Raw genomic sequence first — 19,457 nt, forward strand, 5'->3', positions numbered from 1 at the left:
TTTTTTATCATAATGTTCACACTCATAAGGGTTTCAAACCGTTGTGATGATCTTCAAAATAATCTCGACTTTCAAATCTTTTTGGACATAAGTTACAAGAATACTTTTTTAATGGGGTGCATTGTACAGGGATGGCGTTTAAAATCTCTGGCACACATAAATTTTGTATTGCATAAATTGGCAGGGGTAGCCTGATTTGGCAGGACGCTGGACTCACGACGGTGAAGAGGGGAGTTCGAATGAATCCGGCCGATGACTCCCCGTGTGGTGCACGTTAAATCTTTTGGGTCACAAAGTCCTCTATGTTTCTATAACAAATTATACCTCTGAGGGTACTGGATCAGAAAATGATTGTTCTCTGGTTCAGGTCAAAATTAAGATCAGTGAATGGATAAATGGGTGTATGACTGGGTCCACCCTATAAACGAGTGTCTCACGGATGGGTGTGGCAGAAGTGTCGAATTCTTGGCCATAGATGGCGTCACTAGTAAAAAGAACAATCGCACACCGTCTGCCGTAATGGCTTACGACAACAGCAAAAAAAACATTGCATTAGTATGGCTTAATTTCAATATGTACACGGTAGTGAATATCCAAAGAGACCTTATTAGAGTTCAACATATTGTACAAACATAATGCTTACGAGTTTTATCTCTTCTTCAGCGCCACCTGTTGACATAAAATGATATTTCCTACGTGGAGCAATAACAGGCATAAATTCATTGTCACATACATCACAAAGATAAGACTTTTGACCATAAGATGAGTAGACTTTAAGTGTCTTATTAACTATACAGAATGTTTTTTAAAAAAAATTATAAATTTTTCTTTTTTTCTAGGAATTGATGTATTTTGCAACAGATCATTTTCTAGCCTTATGTCATAAGATGAAGGAATTCTCGGTTTTAATCATTTGATATGAGATTAAACTTTTTTTACAAATACCACAGTCCCGCAGTGGACTGATCGTTAAGACACGCTTCCCAGCAGATCACCGAAGTCAAGCATCACTGGCTGCGGTCAGTAAGCGGGTGGGTGACCACTTGGATCAGCCTGCGTAGGGACCGAGGGTGTGCGGTATGGGTCCTCGTTAAACTGTTCTACCGTAAAGTGCTCGACTTCGCGCGTAGGTCGTCGGGCTACCGAAGCGGGGGAGCCATCCCCTCCGCAGAGGATCAAAATTGTGATGGCATTTCTTCGGATCATCCTCAGGGATGCTTCCCAGACCGTCGCCAATAGCTCATTGTGCAGCTTTAGTGCGACGTAAATGAACAACAACAAATACCACAGAAATACTATTTATTTTTGGTGCTTATATTTTCATTTGAGTTAGCACCTTTCTTTTATTTTAATTTTTTTAGTAGGATTCAAAACAAAGCTATTTTATAATCTTTTGTTTCCTCAGGAGTTACACCGAAAATATAAACCTTCAGATCCTCATATAGTATATTTTCTAAATCTATACTATTTATTACGCTTTGGGTTGACATATTAGGCAGTTTTTTATTAATGTTATTTAAACAAGTTTTTTTGTGAATACTTTTTAATATTCGCTTTTTTCATATACCTTTCAGGGGTTAGATGAGGTGAATCGGGTCCAAATCCCAGCGATGGTTGGTCGATACGAATTCCGCATCCGGCTTGCACCGACCACAGTGCTGACGTAAAATATCCTCAGTGGTAGACGGGATAGAGTCCCCCTTGCCGTCGGGCTAACAATAGAAGGTTTTCTTCTCCATATAACGCAAATGAGGATCAGTTCCATCAAAAACTCCTAAACGAAGGCAAATTTCTCCCAATACTTGATCCAAGAGTTCCCTTGTCTTCTGGATTGGGTTCAAAATAACGAGGCAACGGACTTGAACATTTGTAGTCGTAAACTTAAAATTGGACCGACTTTTCAACGACGGTTAAGAAATTTCAAATTTTCTTTCGGCAATAGCTTCAGCTTTCTAATTCAACCCTGAAATGTTTCCAGAAATCTTGCCGAAAATATCAACTCTTCTGTAATTTTCTTCAAACTTTTCACTTGAGAATTGTTTGTGACATTTTTGTATATTTCCCACATTTATTGTTGTTTTCCTAACATTTGACTTTTTATTTACGATTTTAGGCTGCGAATTCTTAGCATTTATTTTTTCATTTGAAAATTCTCTTTACGACATTTTTATTAGTCAATATTAACTTCATTTCCACACAAGTTTTATCAGAAATATTAACCGAACTTTCCACTCGTAAATTTCCAGCGAGTGTCCAGTTTGTTCCATTTTTTATATATCACTAAACGACACGTTAGGTACAGTTTTTTTTAGTTTTCCGATATGAATTTCACGAGAAGTACCAATTTTAACATTGTCAGAAATTTTACCAAAACTCTCTTCTCGTAAATTTTCTGTGTTTGTCACTGCTCAGGAGTAAAAATTCTTATTTTTAGTAAAGAATTCTGAGAAATACTTTTAATTTAAAAAACTTCCTACAGTGGATTGATCATCGAAGTCGAGCATCACTGGCAGCCATCTGTGAGCGAATGGATGATCTTTTTGAGTCTGCGAAAGAACCACGGATGTCGGTATCGGTCCTCGCTGAACTCCTCTTTTTAAAAAGAATAACAATAATTTTTTAATTGCTTTTTATGAATATTTGACAATCAATAATTAATCTTCAAAAACTAGAAGTACTGTTCAAATTTTTGAAAAAAATTTACTATTTATTTTTGAATGTTTTTACATAATGATTGTAAAAACAACTGCTCGAAATATCTGTGCATTCATTTGCTATTATGTATCCATTTAAACATTTTCTATGGTTTTACAGTCTTAAAGAATTTAATTCTAAGTTTCTAAAATTAAAAACTAAATTTCTTTTATATAAAACACTTATAAGATATCTGATTCATTNCAACAAATACCACAGAAATACTATTTATTTTTGGTGCTTATATTTTCATTTGAGTTAGCACCTTTCTTATATTTAAATTTTTTTAGTAGGATTCAAAACAAAGCTATTTTATAATCTTTTGTTTCCTCAGGAGTTATACCGAAAATATAAACCTTCAGATCCTCATCTAGTATATTTTCTAAATCTATACTATTTGTTACGCTTTGGGTTGACATATTTAGGCAGTTTTTTACTAATGTTATTTAAGCAAGTTTTTTTGTGAATACTTTTTAATATTCGCTTTTTTAATATACCTTTCAGGGGTTAGATGAGATGAACCGGGTCCAAATCCAAGCGATGGTTGGTCAATACGAATTCCGCATCCGGCTAGCACCGACCACAGTGCTGACGTAAAATATCCTCAGTGGTAGACGGGATAGAGTCCCCCTTGCCGTCGGGCTAACAATGGAAAGTTTTCTACTCCATATAACGTAAATGAGGGTAAGTTCCATCAAAAACTCCTAAACGAAAGCAAATTTTTCCCAATACTTGATCCAAGAGTTCCCTTGTCTTCTGGATTGGGTTCAAAATAACAAAGCTTTATTAACCGAACTTTCCACTCTTAAATTTCCAGCGAGTGTCCAGTTTGTTCCATTTTTAATATATCACTAAACGACACGTTAGGTACAGCTTTTTTTTAAAGTTTTCTGATATGAATTTAACAAGAAGTACCAATTTTAACATTGTCAGAAATTTTACCAAAACTCTCTTCGCGTAAATTTTCTGTTTGTCACTTTTCATGAGTAAAAATTCTTATTTTTAGTAAAGGATCCTGAGAAATAATTTAAATTTAAAAAACTTCCAACAGTGGATTGATCCTCAGAATTGATCATCGAAGTCGGCAGCCATCCGTGAGTGAATGGGTGACCTTTTTGAGTCTGCGAAAGGACCACGGATGGGCGGTATCAGTCATTGCTAAACTCCTCTTTTTAAAAAGAATAACAATAATTTTTTAGTTGCTTTTTATGAACATTTGACAATCAATAATTAATCTTCAAAAACTAGAAGTATTGTTGAAATAGTTGAAAAAAATTTACTATTTATTTTTGAATGTTTTTACATAACGATTGCAAAAACAACTGCTCGAAATATCTGTGCATTCATTTGCTATTATGTATCCATTTAAACATTTTCTATGGTTTTACAGTCTTAAAGAATTTAAGTCTAAGTTTCTAAAATTGAAAACAAATTTTTTTTTTTATATAAAACACTTATAAGATATCTGATTCATTATAAGCATCTGTGAGAAATAGGCTCAAGAGATGAGGAGGCGTTGGCAATTTAACAGAAGTCCTAAAAAAATTATTAAAGAAGAAATTTATTAAAAGAAGTCCTAAAAAATATTATTTAAGTTCTAAGAAATATTCGTGGTGGATCTCAGGTGAAAAGGTTATGATGAAGGTGAACAAATTTAGAATTATATTAAATCTTTTATTGTTGTTTTTCAGTGGCGCCATCTATGGCTAAGAATTCGACTTCTGCAACACCCGTTGATAGAGTGGACTCATTCATTCATCCACACATCGCAATTTTGACCTGAACCAGAGAACGATCCATCTCCAATCCAGTGTCCCCACATGGGAACATGAAGGACTTTGTGACCAGACAGATTTAACAGGTGCTGCTCACCATTTACTCGAGAAAAGTCTTCAGCCGGCTGGATTCTGACGTTCGTGTGAACTCCCGTTCACACGAACGTCAGTTCAGCGACCTGCCAACCAGGCTATCGCTGTCATATGATATCTTTTATAGAGTCTGATGTGGTAGATACTTGAAAAGCTAAAGGATAATACGGATCTCGAAAAAGACATTCTGCAAATCCAAAAATTGGGAGACAGTCACCAAAGGGAGAGGCATGTGGAATAGACTTCTGGAGAGGGCCACTGAAGAAGATAATTACATACATTGAGTGAAAATAAGAAACAAAAGTTTTTTCTAATTTTATTGTATATAAAATTGAACATTTATACAAAATATTGTCACCCACGTGACCCTGTAGGAAGTTAAGTAATGGCACTTACAATTAGAATTCGATTGTCACAACAGTAGCTGTATCCAGTCATCACATTAAAAAATGTATAAAAAAATATCCACAATTGTTGTGACAAAGCGATAAAAAAAAAACTTTAATTTTAAACCTAATTGACGGTACTGACTGTTAATCTAAATATTACTTCAATTTTGCTTATCCAATGGAATACATGAGGCAAGATAAGAATGTGATTTTACATTTTTCTAAAGCATTTACAAAATAACAGAGCTGTGGCCAACAATTCAGACTCAACTTTGATTCCAGTCTAGAATTCCTAGAGTTAGAGATAGAGTGGTTAGAGTTCCAACTCTGACTCAGTTCCTAGAGTTAGAGATATTATCAAGTGGTTGAGTTCCAACTGTGACTGTATCTAATTTTTAAAAAAAAACAAAACAAAAAAACAAGTACAACATAAAAGAAAAAAAAAATCAAGATGAAGTTAGTATCGTCAACTAGAATTACTAAATATTTATGTTTGAAACTGGGAATGATAAACAGAACATCACATAAATCATTAAAATTTAAATAACACAAGAAACAAAACACTATACTCAAATGGAATGTGTTTTCAAATAAATAAGATATGTATAACTTTGAAGAATTTTCAATTACAATTTTCAGTGTTTCTTTTTTTCTTACAAATACATATAAAATTTGATTTAAACATTTTAAAGACAGATAAAATATTTTTTATTGAATTAAGGAATCAGATTTTTTTTTTAAATGCACTTCTTGCACCAAAAAAAGAAAGAAAAACAATACACATGCAAAGACTTAGTAACTTAAATTTAAAATTTATGTTAAATAATGTTTGTTATTTAATGGCAGAGATTGTGGTTAAAATTAAGATATTTATGAATTAATAATTTTAATTTCAACCACATTATTAGAGGTTTTATGGATATTTCACTGACTTAATGTGAATAAATAAAACTTAATAAAAATATCAAATTATTTCATTTTGAAAACAAAATTCTAAATATATATATATTGAAAGAGTTTGTAATTGAAGCATGCTTGAAGTATAATTATTATAGTTAATGCTTTTTTATCACAGAGAAATTAGAAGCAAAATAAATTAAAACTATAAATTTTATAAGTCAATCGTTTTTTTACAAAATTTTTTTGAATTTCAAAATGATCAGTTTTGAGGTGATTCTGAACAAAATTTTTGAAATTTTTTTAAATTTCTCAGCTTTTTCTCAAAATTTGGGATTGCCTTTTGAAAGAGTTTAATAATGCAAATGTAGCATGTTTCATGCACATTTTTCATTTGCATATATTTACTTTATTTTTAATTTAATTTTTATAAAATGGATATCTTTTCAATAGTGCAATTAAAACAACTTCAAAACCAATACAATGCTTAAAAAAAATTGCTTTTTGATGTCGAAATTATTGTAAGATCAATAAAATAATCGATCCAACTATTCGAATTTTTTTTAACTAAACCGAAAATTAAAAGCATTGATTAATTAGCATTATAAAAAGTAGCCCGAAATTATAAAGGCACAACAAAAATAACACTTTTCAAAGCAGATCCAAGTTGCCACTAAGCCAAAACTAAAAGCTATTTAGAAAAATGGAGATGAGCCTGAAATGCAGTTGATAGAGTGACTAGGAGGATAAGTGCACTTTTCTCTCACTGGATGGCAATAGTTATCATGCAAGCGATGATAAAAAGGTGATCATTGAACAGCTGTCAATTTATTTCTGACTGCAAAACCTAAAGAAGGGTCCAACTCTTGTCAACAGCTATGGAATTCTCAAGAAAATTTGGAAATATTAACAAAATTCAATGAAACCTAAAAAACCAAGTGAACTTTATCTGAGAGTAACTGTGTTGCAAGACAACTCTAGACCTTAGACATTAAAGGAAGTAAATAACTTATGCATAAATTCAAATGGGAAGTTCTAAGCCACCCACATTACAGTCCAGATTTGTTCCCCTATAACATCCCAATCTTCAATCAGCTCTAAAAAGCACAGTCGATTCACTCATTTCAAAAGGAAAAGTCAAGGTGTGTGTGTACGCAACAGGTCTAAACAACAAACAGCAAATGGTTTTTTTTAACAAGCATAGGAAAAATGCATAAACAGTCGTAGGTAATGCTTTTGAATTTCAATAAAAAAATTGCATGAAATAACCTCTTTCCCGATATTTATTAACAATACCTAATGTTTAGAAGGAAAAAAAATTCCAAAATAAACTTTTGCACAAAATCACCTCAATATTAAACATTTTTAACAGTGGATACATAGCAACGTCAAAATACTTTTTCTTAACATAAACAGTCTTCAATCAAAACAAGAAAGACTCATTTAGAGAGGGGGCTCTAAAATAGTACCATCACCAAGTTTCATCGAAAAGAGGAAGAATGGAACAGTTCGTGGAGGAACCGTTCCATTACGGATGAGCAGATTCTTATTATAAAAAATAAAATAAAAAAACGGAAGAATCGCAGGAAAACGGAAACCATCACTGGACAGGAACTGAACCAAAAACAACTTGGCAATCTCTCTGCTGCACACTAAAATGAAGGCACTTCTTTATAAGGGTCTTTTTGATAGCTTTGTTGGATCATAGTTCTGAAATTGCCATTTTTGCCTCGATTCGTCAGAACATTCTTGCATTTGGACAGACTGCTTGTCTTCACTCATCTCTAGACACTGACCACTGCTTCCGTGTTGTAAAGTCTTGCTCTGAAACATTAAATATTCATCATTTAAAAAATAACGTATTTTAGAAGCTTAAGTTAAATGTAATATAACAAATTGAAATGCACTGAGGAATAAGAACAGAGTAAAATAAAATCATATAAAAGAAAGAAGGAGTTTGAAAAGTAATTTAGACTGTTTTGTTGGCCGGTCGAGTAAATTGAACCAGCCGGAAGATATCGCTAATACAAAGCAGAATGCCTGGCCCGACAGTAGATTTGCTGCAGGGTCAATAAAAACAATCTATAACTTGAATTTTATTCCAACAAAGTCCCAATAAAAATAATGAAATCTTTTATTGAGTAGAAAAATAAACATAAATTATATCCTAGAAAAACATTCCCAAAAACTATAAGATATATTACCTCAGTTCGAAAATGGCTAACCCCCTACAACCACCCTGTCAACATTTAAACTGACCGGTATGAGATAAAAAAAAAACATGTGTCAGTTGTAATACACAACTAAACTATGTAAACTAAATACCTGGTGTAGGTGTCACAACATCTGCATCGCGATATGACGTCATTCGCAATGGCTATAAGAATGACGTCATCTGAGAAAAAAAACTTCTGAGGGAAAAAAAATAAAAGTGTAAAAGGATACTCCTCTTTTACAACATGTTTTAACATCTTTGCGAAACTCGTGAAAGCAGCACAAGATGGTCACAGCACTAACGTAATTGGCAATGAAAAGGGCACCTGCTGTAACGCTCCATCCTTCTAAGATGTCAATCTAGCCATTCGGTCGTGATGGCTCAGGGGATAGAGCACTTGCCTTCCAATGAGGCGAACCGCGCTCGAATCCCAGCGATGGCTGGTCGATACGTATTTCGCATCTGGCTCGTACAGCCCACAGTGCTGGCCTAAAATATCCTCAGTGGTAGACAGATTGTGGGTGAGAGTTCCCTTGCTGTCAGGCTAACCGTGGGAGGTTCTAGTGGTTTTCCTCTCCATGTAACGCAAATGTGGGTTAGTTCCATCAAAAAGTCCCCCACAGAGACAAATACTCACAATACTTGATCCAGGAGTTCCCTTGTCTTCTGGATCGTGTTCAAAATTACAAGACTACAGAGTTGAACATAATAGTCATAAACCTAAAAAATTGGGTCGGCTGTTCAACAACAGTTATAAATTAAAATTATAAATCTTGCTGTTCAACAGACATTACTAGTCGAATTCCTACATTTTGTTTACATTTTAGGTTTTCATTTACACCTGTTTTATGTAAATGTGCAGTCAAAATTAAGAATTTCTTTAGTAATATCTGTTAGTTAACGCAATTGATTTTGTCAATCGATGGAAGGCTACAATTGTTAAACATTTATTAGATAAAAGTGATTTCAACAATTTAAGAAAAGATAAACTAAGTCAAATTTGACCATTTCTATCATATTTTTATTAACTTGTTTTCATGTCTAGGAGAGTGGTATCTTGTTATTGAAATTTCAACCACTTTCAAACTTAAATTAACAAATAACAAACTGAAAAGAGGAAAAATATTAAAATAAAAATTTTAAAAACAATGTTTTTTAATAAAGGGAATTAATTTAAGAATAGAAAAAAAGGCTAAATTAAAAAAAGGGAGAATATTTCGAGTTTTGCCACACCTAAAACAAAAAACGTATTTGACATCACAATCTTCTTCTATCTATTTCCTAAAAATTAAGTGCCATGCGATTTTTGTTAAAANAAGAATAGAAAAAAAGGCTAAATTAAAAAAAGGGAGAATATTTCGAGTTTTGCCACACCTAAAACAAAAAACGTATTTGACATCACAATCTTCTTCTATCTATTTCCTCAAAATTAAGCGCCATGCGATTTTTGTTAAAACCTGATAAAATAGTATTATTTTTCTCATTTTAAGGCTAGTTAAAAATTTTCTTTTTATGAAACTTCATATACAAAAACTTCCTTTTAAGTTGTTTAAAAAAAAAAGAATACAAATATAGTGAATTTATTTCTATAGATTACCTTGTCATTGTAAATCCACAATTGATTTCCTTTAGAACCGTGGCACGGGTACAAGATGACTTCCTTTCCAGCATAATCGAGGCAAGCTTCATCACGTCTGATTTCACCATCTCGACTCAACAACCAGAACTGTAAACATTATTAACATTGCATTAATTAATGAAATTTATAACTTGCCCACATTCAATATTTTTTTCTTTCTAAATTCTATTTTTTCAATTAATTAAGCAAATTTAACTATTTTTGAGTAGAAAACTTTTCTAATTTCTAGCAAATTTTAAAAAGATCGTTTATTTTGTCTATAACCAACATTAAAACAAAAGTTTCTCTAAATATTTTTGTTTATTAGCAAGGTAATAAACTTAAAAACAGTGTTGCCTCGAAAATTAAAAGTGTATTTTTACATAAATAATGGCTGGTCACTTGAAAAATTTTACAAACTTCTTCAGGGTGCGTAGTCAAATTGTTCAAGAAAAAATAAGCACCTTTTAAGCACTTTTTAAGCACTCGAAAAATATTTCTAAGCACTTTAAAAAATATCATAATTGGGCATGACTGGAAAGTTTTTGACAATTGACGGTTTTATCCTGTTTTAACCGTCATGCCAAAAAAAAAAAAAAAAAACATCTGGCATTGGTTTTGAAAATTGTCAAAAATCATGACATTTTGAATATGTAAAACGAATGGCGTTTTCTTACGCTACGGACTGACAATACGCCGAAATAGATTGGGGTTGAAATAATTGTGAAAACGTTGAATAGAACAATATGAACTGTGTCTTTTTGCATAATTCGAAGCGAAATTCAACATAGTAAACGAAAAATCTCATTTTGAAAAAGGGAAAATTAAGCACTTTTTAAAAACACTTAATGAAAAAAGCACCTTTAAGGTTTTTTCAAAAAGGCTGTGCGCCTTGTTCTTCCTGTAGTTGGGAGTTAATAAGAGAAAGCAATAGGCTAATTTAGTATTTAAATTATTCAATTAGACAATTCAATCAAGATAACATTAAATGGAAATATTTTATAAGATATGCATGTAAATGGCTTACACTATAAATATATGATTGTTACTGAGTGAATATAATTTGAAATAAGCTATTATAGTGAAACATTAACTTTGAACTCACTTAAAAAAGTTAAACAACAAAACAAATAGCAATTTTTAGTAGAAATAAAATTCTGTAAAGCATCTTTAAAAGACATTAAGTCTTAATTCAAGGATGCATTCAGTGTTTTATGCAATTCAATGTGACTAACTTTGTAGTTAGAAATATATTTTTAATGAAGCATCTCAATAATAATACGAAGACATTTATAATTTATCAATTTTCTTCCATTTAGCATAAAAAATATTTTCGTCCATTTAGCATAAAAAAATAAAAGCACGCTCAAAATATATATAGCTGCTTTACACAGATAAAGCAACAGAAAAAAATTTTAAAATCTGATTATGAGTTGGAAGCATAAATGAAGAATTTAATGTGCCATAAGCTGCAATGCTGCACAAAGCACAACTAACATAGGGAAGATTAGAAAATCAAAAAGTGCTGACATCAATTTGAAAGACAAAAAAGAAAACAAAATCAAAGATCAAGGATGAAGGAGGGAACAAAAGTTGGAACAGTTTTGCACAAATATGTTTGCTATAGAGAAGGTTGCAGCTGAAAAGCTGCTTTGAAGTAATCACATCACTGTGGACTGTATGAACACTTAGGTGAAATTTTGCACAAAAAAAATCTATGTTTTACAAAGAATTGCAGATATGTATTGGAGCCAAAGAAGCAGTCATTTTATTCCCATGGAATGAAACTGGTCGAAACAGTTTTGACATCAGATTGCTTGAGGTTAAGGTCAGTTGAAGCAAGCAAAATACTATCTCATCACTTCAAACTGAATTTTGTAAGTGATCATTTCATTTTTTAAATTGAAACATAAAACAAACCATTTTACGTTACCTGATAGTCTCTCCCAGGAACACATTCCCACATTTGGACTTTAAAATATGCACCTATCTTAAATGGTGACTTTTCTACGCACCACTCTTCTGTTTTGTTAGCTGCACTTTGTATCTATAAGTTATCCCAATCATTACATTAATGCGCCATTTATGAACTAAAAATGACAGCAACATCTGTGTAAACATCTTGCAACATCTATAGATATATCGCAAGAACTTCTGCAAGTCCCCATTTTATTTTCCATTCTGTGGTAAAACTCTATACAACTTCTTCGGGTTTACTTGTTATAAAATTCCACACAAATGCTTTAATGCAAAGCATTAATAAGATCTATTAGTACAGGTTTTAGTAGAGAAATACATGCACAAGCAGGCAATGTTAGACATAAGACAATTCACCAAGCTCCAACTAATATTTTCAAAACATTATAGATTCGTATAAGAAACTTTAGTACATTTTAAAGTTAATGATATGGAAATGGATTGCGAAAAAAAATTACAACTTTCAACTACAGTATACTCTCAATATCTCAAAGTTGAAGGGACACTAAAATAATTTTGAGGTAGCGAGTTTTCGAGATAACAAGTTCAGAAGTAAATATGCTCAAAAAAATGGAGAACTATATTCTAAAATATTACTCTAAAAGGTAGAGTCGTGAATTATAAGAGGAAATATGTGTGTAATGATAGTTGACTTCAAGTATAAACACAACAATAATAATTTCATTTTTAAAAGTAAGACAAATCATTATGCATTAAATAGAAAGAATTGGTTTACATGACACTTACATTGTGATTTTTCTGAAAAAATTGATTTTCTATTTCCAGAAAAATTCGGCATAGCAAGGTTTTAAGAAGAAACTCTTCGACATAGGAATATAAATTATATATTAGATAGATATGTAATGCCAAGGGGGAAAATATTTTTTTGACACAACAAGGTTTTCGAGATATTGAAAGCATATAAATCAACGAGGAGAACAAAAAGACTGCAACCAAACTTGAGAGACTCTTAAAGTGAAAAAACAACCTGACTTCAAGTTGTATTTGTGAATAATATAGGATAGGTTTTAACAAAAATATTTTATTTTTGAAATTTTATTAATTTGCTAATTGTCTGCTTATAAAATTTGTTATTTTTAACCCTTGCTAGTTAACTACTTGCTTCTTTTTTGTTCTTGTCAACACTAAACTATTTTAAAGAAAAATTTGTAAATTTGATTTTTCAACTAAGTCTAATAAAGTCCTGGTTTGGTTTAGATATAGTGTCCTCTTTATAGAAATAGCATTTCTTCGTTCAACTGAGGTCTAGATAGCACGGCGATTAAAGTTATCTATAAACAAGATATATGTTTTCAAGGACTATTCATACAAAACGTAATAAATGTGTAATGAAAAACTTAAAAAATTTTGGTCACTCCGGTAAACAATAAACCATCTCTAGCAAATGATAAAAAGATACATAAATTGTAGTTTTTCTCATAGCTGCCAACATTTTGAAGAGATTCATTAAATGAACATTTGATGAAAACGCCAGAATTCCGGACCACCCCTCGGAGTACAATCACTCCTTTCATTTATATAAATGACCATTTAAAGAAATCTATTAAAAAGTTATTTAAATAATTCATTGATTTATAAAAATATTTTTAAACATAAACTATAATTAGAGAAAGTTGCCAGCTATGAAGGAAAAAAAAAAAGCTAAAAAGACTCACCTGGTTACCCCCCTGGTTATGGCAAGGATATAAACCAATAGGTTTATGCATATTAGCTTTTCGTGCTGGACTATCTACACACATGTTGCGACCACTTCCACCCAGGTTACGAATCTGGATTGAAGTGAGAATAGGGTTAAGTACTTTTCTAACATAATGTTAACAATTCTTATAACTATGAATAATTGTAGTGATTAATATAAGACATTTTTAAACTTATCAATTTGATCTTCCAGTAACATTAATACAAAAATAGTAAATCTTTATGTGTTAACATTATTTAAAGACAGAATATTACTCAAAAATCTATTTCAACAAAGTATTTAGTGCTATTTTATTATAAATTAGTTAATATGAAAATAATTTAAATGATGTTAAATTAAAGTATTTTTATTAAATATATTATATATATGTTTCAAGAACTGCAAATGCTTATCTTTAGAGAAGAATAAAATAACATCAAAAAGGTAAAATATATATTGAATACTTTTCTTAGACTTTGTATCTATATATCTAACATAAGATTAAAAAGAAAAGTACAGTTTTCATTTAAATTTCTTTAACATTTAAGAACTAATTAAATATTAACTGGAATAATACTAGAAATGACTTTGAATAAACAATAAGCAATCGTAAAAATACTACAGTTGTAGAATTAATTTTAAAATGTCACTCATTACTTTCCAAAAAAACAAAATTTTCTATTTTTTTACTGCGCTAAAAATTTTTTTATCCTATAAAGTTAAAATTTGTACAATCATTGACAATTTTTCATCATACACTGTAACAATGAAAACTTTATTTACAATATTTAAAAATCTTCCTTTGCTATATATTAGATTTTAGTAAATTGATCAAAATATATGTGCTAGTATTAAACACATTAGTTTAATTATAATAAAATATTCATAGATTTGTAATGAATTGATTCAAATATGAAGCTTATATAAAGCCATAAATCAAAGAAAACCACTCCCAGATAACTGCTCTTAATTTCTCATATTTTACTACTAAATAAATCCAAAAACTATTCATTACAATATCAAAAAATAAAAGAAAATAATCCCCAAAGCAGCGCTAAATTTTGAAATTTAAAAAAAAAAGTAAAAATGATCTCTTTTACTAATTTTTTTCTTCTTCATTAAAATGTAAGTAATGTAAAAACAAAACACAGATTCCAATTCTAGATCCATTTTTGTATAAAACAAATTGAAATGAAAAGGTTATGTGATTATGATTATTGTTATAGTAACAAAGCAGTATTTATTAGTATAATTAGTATAAAATTACATGCAAGAAAATTTTAAAATAATAACTTCTCATCCCAATACCTATTAAGAAATTATTATTCACAATCACAATTACTATTCACAATTATACTTATTCACAATCAAAAGAACTCATTTATATAATTAAGAAGCAAAATTTTTTTCTTAGTATGAATTACTAATTTATTCCTTTTTTATTTATTAGTACTATGATTTACTACGTCCTATACATTTATATGGTAAGATAACTTTAAACTAATGCCAAATATGGGTAATATGTAATAAATCTTTTCATATTTATAGATGTTGCAAGACATATTTATAAAAAAAACATATTTATATCTGATACAATAAAACAACAGTTATAATACAATATTAACAAACAAAGTAATTTAACTTATAAAGTACATAAGTAACTTATCTTAAGTAATTTAGTGTAATTAAATGAATGATCTCATGAAATAGAAGCAGATAGATATATACATGTTCATATAAAAATTTGCTTTGGTTCAAAATTTACCACCTGCATATTTTTTTGAAGCAAATAAATTTTTTTTTATTATCTAGAAATTTGATGTTATTAATATAGCACAGAAGAAATCTAGTTTCATTAACTTTATTTTAAAATAAAGGTACAGTTAATTAAGGAGGACTAAATATATTTAAATGTGCTCTAACTATGTGTCGTAAAGTACTCAAACAAATAATATTTTCAAACATGCTTTGTAAAATTTCAAAAAAACAAAAAAAAAAAAGAATAATGACTTTTAATTTATATACTGAATTACATTTAAAATGTAGGAAATTTTGATTCCATTTAGCTATTCATCTTCTAAACTATTGACACTCATAAGAAAATTTTTTAGAAAACATACTTAATAGTATTTTTGTTCAATAATTCAAAAATGTAATACTTTTAAACAAAAAAATGTCATCTTACAGATCTACTTCTGATTTTTTTTTATATAAAAACAAAATTTTAAAAATTAGAATAAGTTTTGTGTAAGTTTGAGACATTAAATTCGAAATATATATGAAATGAAATATGAAATCTTTTGAATTAGCAAGATTTTGCTATTTCAAAAGAGTGTTATGTAAAAAATATTTTGACAAAAAAAATAATAATAATTTTACCTGAGAAAAAAACTTTAAGATTTGCCTTTATTGCCTTAAAACAAAAAATTCTACCACTTAATTTTTAATATGAAAAATTCGAATTTATTGTTAACCAAATTTTTTTTCTAAATAATCGATTATCTGGGTGGACAAAATTTTTAAAATAAAATAAAGTCATCAAGTTTTATAAACGTTTTTGGTACCAATGATGTCATAAAAAAATACAAAATAATCAAATGCATATAACCTAAAAAATATATCTTTTAAATTGTAATTAGACATACTAATACTAAAATACATTACCTTCGAATAATTCTTTAAAAAAAAAACTTTCACATAAAGTTAATAAACAATTATTTGATTAGAAACAAAATGAATATATATAAATGTAAAATTTAAAAATACATTTTCACAATTTTAAAGAAAACACATAAACATTAATCATAAATATTTAAAAAAAATTTCATTTCACAAAAAAAAAACAAGAAAACAAATGATAAAAAAATCATATCAAATATACATTCAAAATGTAGCCTTGAAAAATGAAATAAATTAGCAGGTTTTGATGTTTATAGGAGCTCTATCTTTAATATACATAACGAACTGAAGAAACATATAATAAACTGAAGAATGCATCAAAACGAGTAAATTATGTTGACTTAATTTGATTTAAGGGGTTGATGTGATAACAGTGCAAGTTAAATTTTTGTTTCATTTTATTAGTTTAATAATGATAAAAAAAAAACTTTTAAAACATATGCATTCTAAACAAAGAAGGTATCAAAATAAATTTTGAAATTTTAACTCTTTTTTAAATTATTATTTTATAAAAAATAAGTCAAAAAAATTTTGTATCTTTAAGGTATACAATTTTTTATATAATTTTTAAAAAAATTTAATTTTGCATGTCAAAATGCAAAATTTGTGTGAAATCTGTTAAATAGTTCCTGAGAAATAAATTCTTAAAACAGTCATATTTTTTTAAAAAAAGGTATGTTTATTCAGAGAAATTATGTTTTTGAGTCTGATTTCGTAGCTTAAAATATTGTCTGCACTGAGTCCTATAATGTAAAGATCCGATCATTAGATCAAAAATTATTCAGGATGGTCCATTTTTTTTCTTCTTGTGCACTATCGCATTTGAAGGTACGGCCAAAGTGATATAGTAGCTATCAATAATAAGGATTAGGTTAGATATTTTTCATTATTTATAATGCCTGCATGAACAAAACGTGCTGCTAAGGGAACATAAGATGTATTTCTTCTTAACACTAAGCCACAATAGCATTTCTATCGCCGAACTCGCGACCAATGAAACTAAAAAAATTAGTTTTGTTTGAACCTTATTTCTTTAAAAGTAGTTGCCATAAATTGCTACAAACAATTGTTTTTTTGTATAGCACTACTCATTGCAACGCTTTTTCTTTTTAAAAAAAAGTAGAGCACTACACTACAATAAAATTAGTGAATAAAATAATTTCGCTACTTGTAGCATGTTACTTTCTGACTCCTAAAAGTGACCTTTTACTAAAACAGTTCAGTATATAAAAACATATATAATTATGCTTTAAGTAACAATTATTATACATTACCTCTCCTGAAGCTACAGCATCACCGGGTATAAAAAGCTCAGGATATATATTGTCTAAGTACCACTGGAAGCTCTTGCATTTTAAGTTCTTGCGAAGCTCTTTTCTGTCTGATACGTCTCCATACTCGCCCTGCAATACATATAATATCTTTTTCTTAAAAGAAAACTTTTTATAAACTAAATATGATTGCTAGGATGCCAATATAGGCATCATATATTTGCTAGCTCTTAAAATTTCTTTGTTGTTGCCATAGGTCATTAAGGCAAGGGGTGAGATTGTTCTTTTTTTTTCAGTGGGGCCATCTATGGCCAAGAATTCGACTTCTGCACACCTATACATCACACCCCTTTATAGGACAAACCCATTCACCCACAGCTCATAATTTTGATTTGAACCAGAAATCGATCAATCTCCAATTCAGTACCTCCAGAGCTATAATCTGTTATGGGAACAAGGAGGACTTAGTGACAAGACATATTTAACAAACGCCAGTCACCATTTACTACATGGGGAGTCGGATTCAAACTCCCGCTGTGAATTCACTGCCCTGCCAACCAGACTAACCCGTTCCCTAAAATTTTTTCAATTTCATAAACCTAATTTTTATGACATTTTACAAAAAGAAGATATAAATATTTTATTTTCTTCTTAACAATGAATGCAACGGCTAACTTTTTAGTTCAATACAAATGCACAACTCATTAATTCACCGCCACGATTAAATCAAACATCCAAATCTATTCTTAACTCTTTATTCCTTAAGTTACTTAATCACCCTTACCACAAAAATATTGTATTAATTCTCAGAGCCTCTTTGGTCATTTAGCTTTAAATTATTTAAAATGTAATGTTACTAGTTATGCTACATTGGCTTTGTTTTCGGCTATTTTATCTTTCGATAAAGAGCCAAGTTACTAAAATAGAGCAATTATTATTTTGATACACCAGTGGACTATCAATTCTTCACAAGTACAATGTACAATGCGCAAAAAAAAAAACAAAAAAAAACGAACCACTCTGAATAAATTTTGATCTAATTATCAGATCTTCCCGTTATAAGATTAAAACTTAATGGCTCGAGGTGGTAACATCAAATATGCTAATTAATAAGTGCAGATGTAGACTATATTTTAAGTTAAGAAATCTGACACAAAAATGTACTTTCTCTAAATAAACATAATTCTTTTTCAACTGATTTGGATTTTTGACCACGAAAATATAGGGGGTAGTTGAAGTCTGGGAAATATGGTTCTCATAATGTGGTCAGAAGGGTGCTCCAAAGTTTGGACCTCTTAAAGGTTAATTCTACTTTTTGCGTATTTCGCTATATCTTGAAAACCTTTTAAGCGAGTCAAAAATTTTTGCACACAATTATAAAATTCATTTATCCAAAGATAATTCCGTTTAAAAAATAACTCAGCAAATATGAATTATTTTTTATTATTTTTTTTAAAAATGGTCGAAAAAATTTTGAACTGTAAGGTATAAAATTTTTTGCATCAATTTAAAGATAATTTTTCATGGAAAAATAGAAAATTTGAGCAAAATTGGTTGAATACTTCCTGAGAAATTGAATTTTAAAAGACTCAGATATTTAAAAGGAACTACTAAACGGATTTCGCTCAGATTTTGTACTTTTCCATGCAAAGTTGACATGCTTTAAAATGATGTAAAAAACTTACAATTCAAAATTTTTTTTGATTATCTAATAAAATAAAAAACAATAAATATTTACTAAAATTAATTTTTTGCATGGAATTATCTTTGGATAAATGAATTTTATAATTGCGTGCAAAAATGCTTCAATTCGCTTAAAAAGATCTCGAGGTATGGTGAAATACGCAAACAGTAAAATTAACATTCAGGGGTCAAAAATTTGAATCACTCTCCTGACCAAACTATGGGGACCCTATTTCCCAGATAGCGGCTACCCTCCATATTTTAAGGATCAAAAATCCAAATCTGTTGAAATAAAGGTAAAGGTTATTCACAGAAAGTATGTTTTTGGGTCTGATTTCGTTACTGACCTAAAATATATTCTTCACTTATTAATTAGCATATTTGAGGTCATCCCTTTGAGCCATTAAGATTGAGTCCAAGAAAGTGGAGGTCCAATCATTAGATCGAAAGTTATTTAAGGTGGTCCG

At 29.8% G+C, this 19,457-nt stretch overlaps 1 protein-coding gene across 3 annotated transcripts in view; it reads right to left on the reverse strand.

The window, feature by feature from the left end:
- Positions 1 to 4,862: 4,862 nt before the first annotated feature.
- LOC107454270 (polypeptide N-acetylgalactosaminyltransferase 9) overlaps positions 4,863 to 19,457 on the reverse strand; it is a 117,488-nt gene continuing 102,893 nt past the window's right edge. For all 3 annotated transcript variants that reach the window (XM_043046810.2, XM_043046811.2, XM_071187093.1), the window contains 4 exons: positions 17,311 to 17,439; positions 13,335 to 13,448; positions 9,661 to 9,789; positions 4,863 to 7,672 (listed from right to left, as the gene is read on the reverse strand). In XM_043046810.2, coding sequence (XP_042902744.1) covers positions 7,520 to 7,672; positions 9,661 to 9,789; positions 13,335 to 13,448; positions 17,311 to 17,439 — 525 coding nt within the window. In that variant the 3' untranslated portion in view covers positions 4,863 to 7,519. The remainder of the gene's footprint in view (positions 7,673 to 9,660; positions 9,790 to 13,334; positions 13,449 to 17,310; positions 17,440 to 19,457) is intronic.

Source organism: Parasteatoda tepidariorum, chromosome 10 (assembly GCF_043381705.1).
Source record: "Parasteatoda tepidariorum isolate YZ-2023 chromosome 10, CAS_Ptep_4.0, whole genome shotgun sequence".
Taxonomy (NCBI): domain Eukaryota; kingdom Metazoa; phylum Arthropoda; class Arachnida; order Araneae; family Theridiidae; genus Parasteatoda; species Parasteatoda tepidariorum.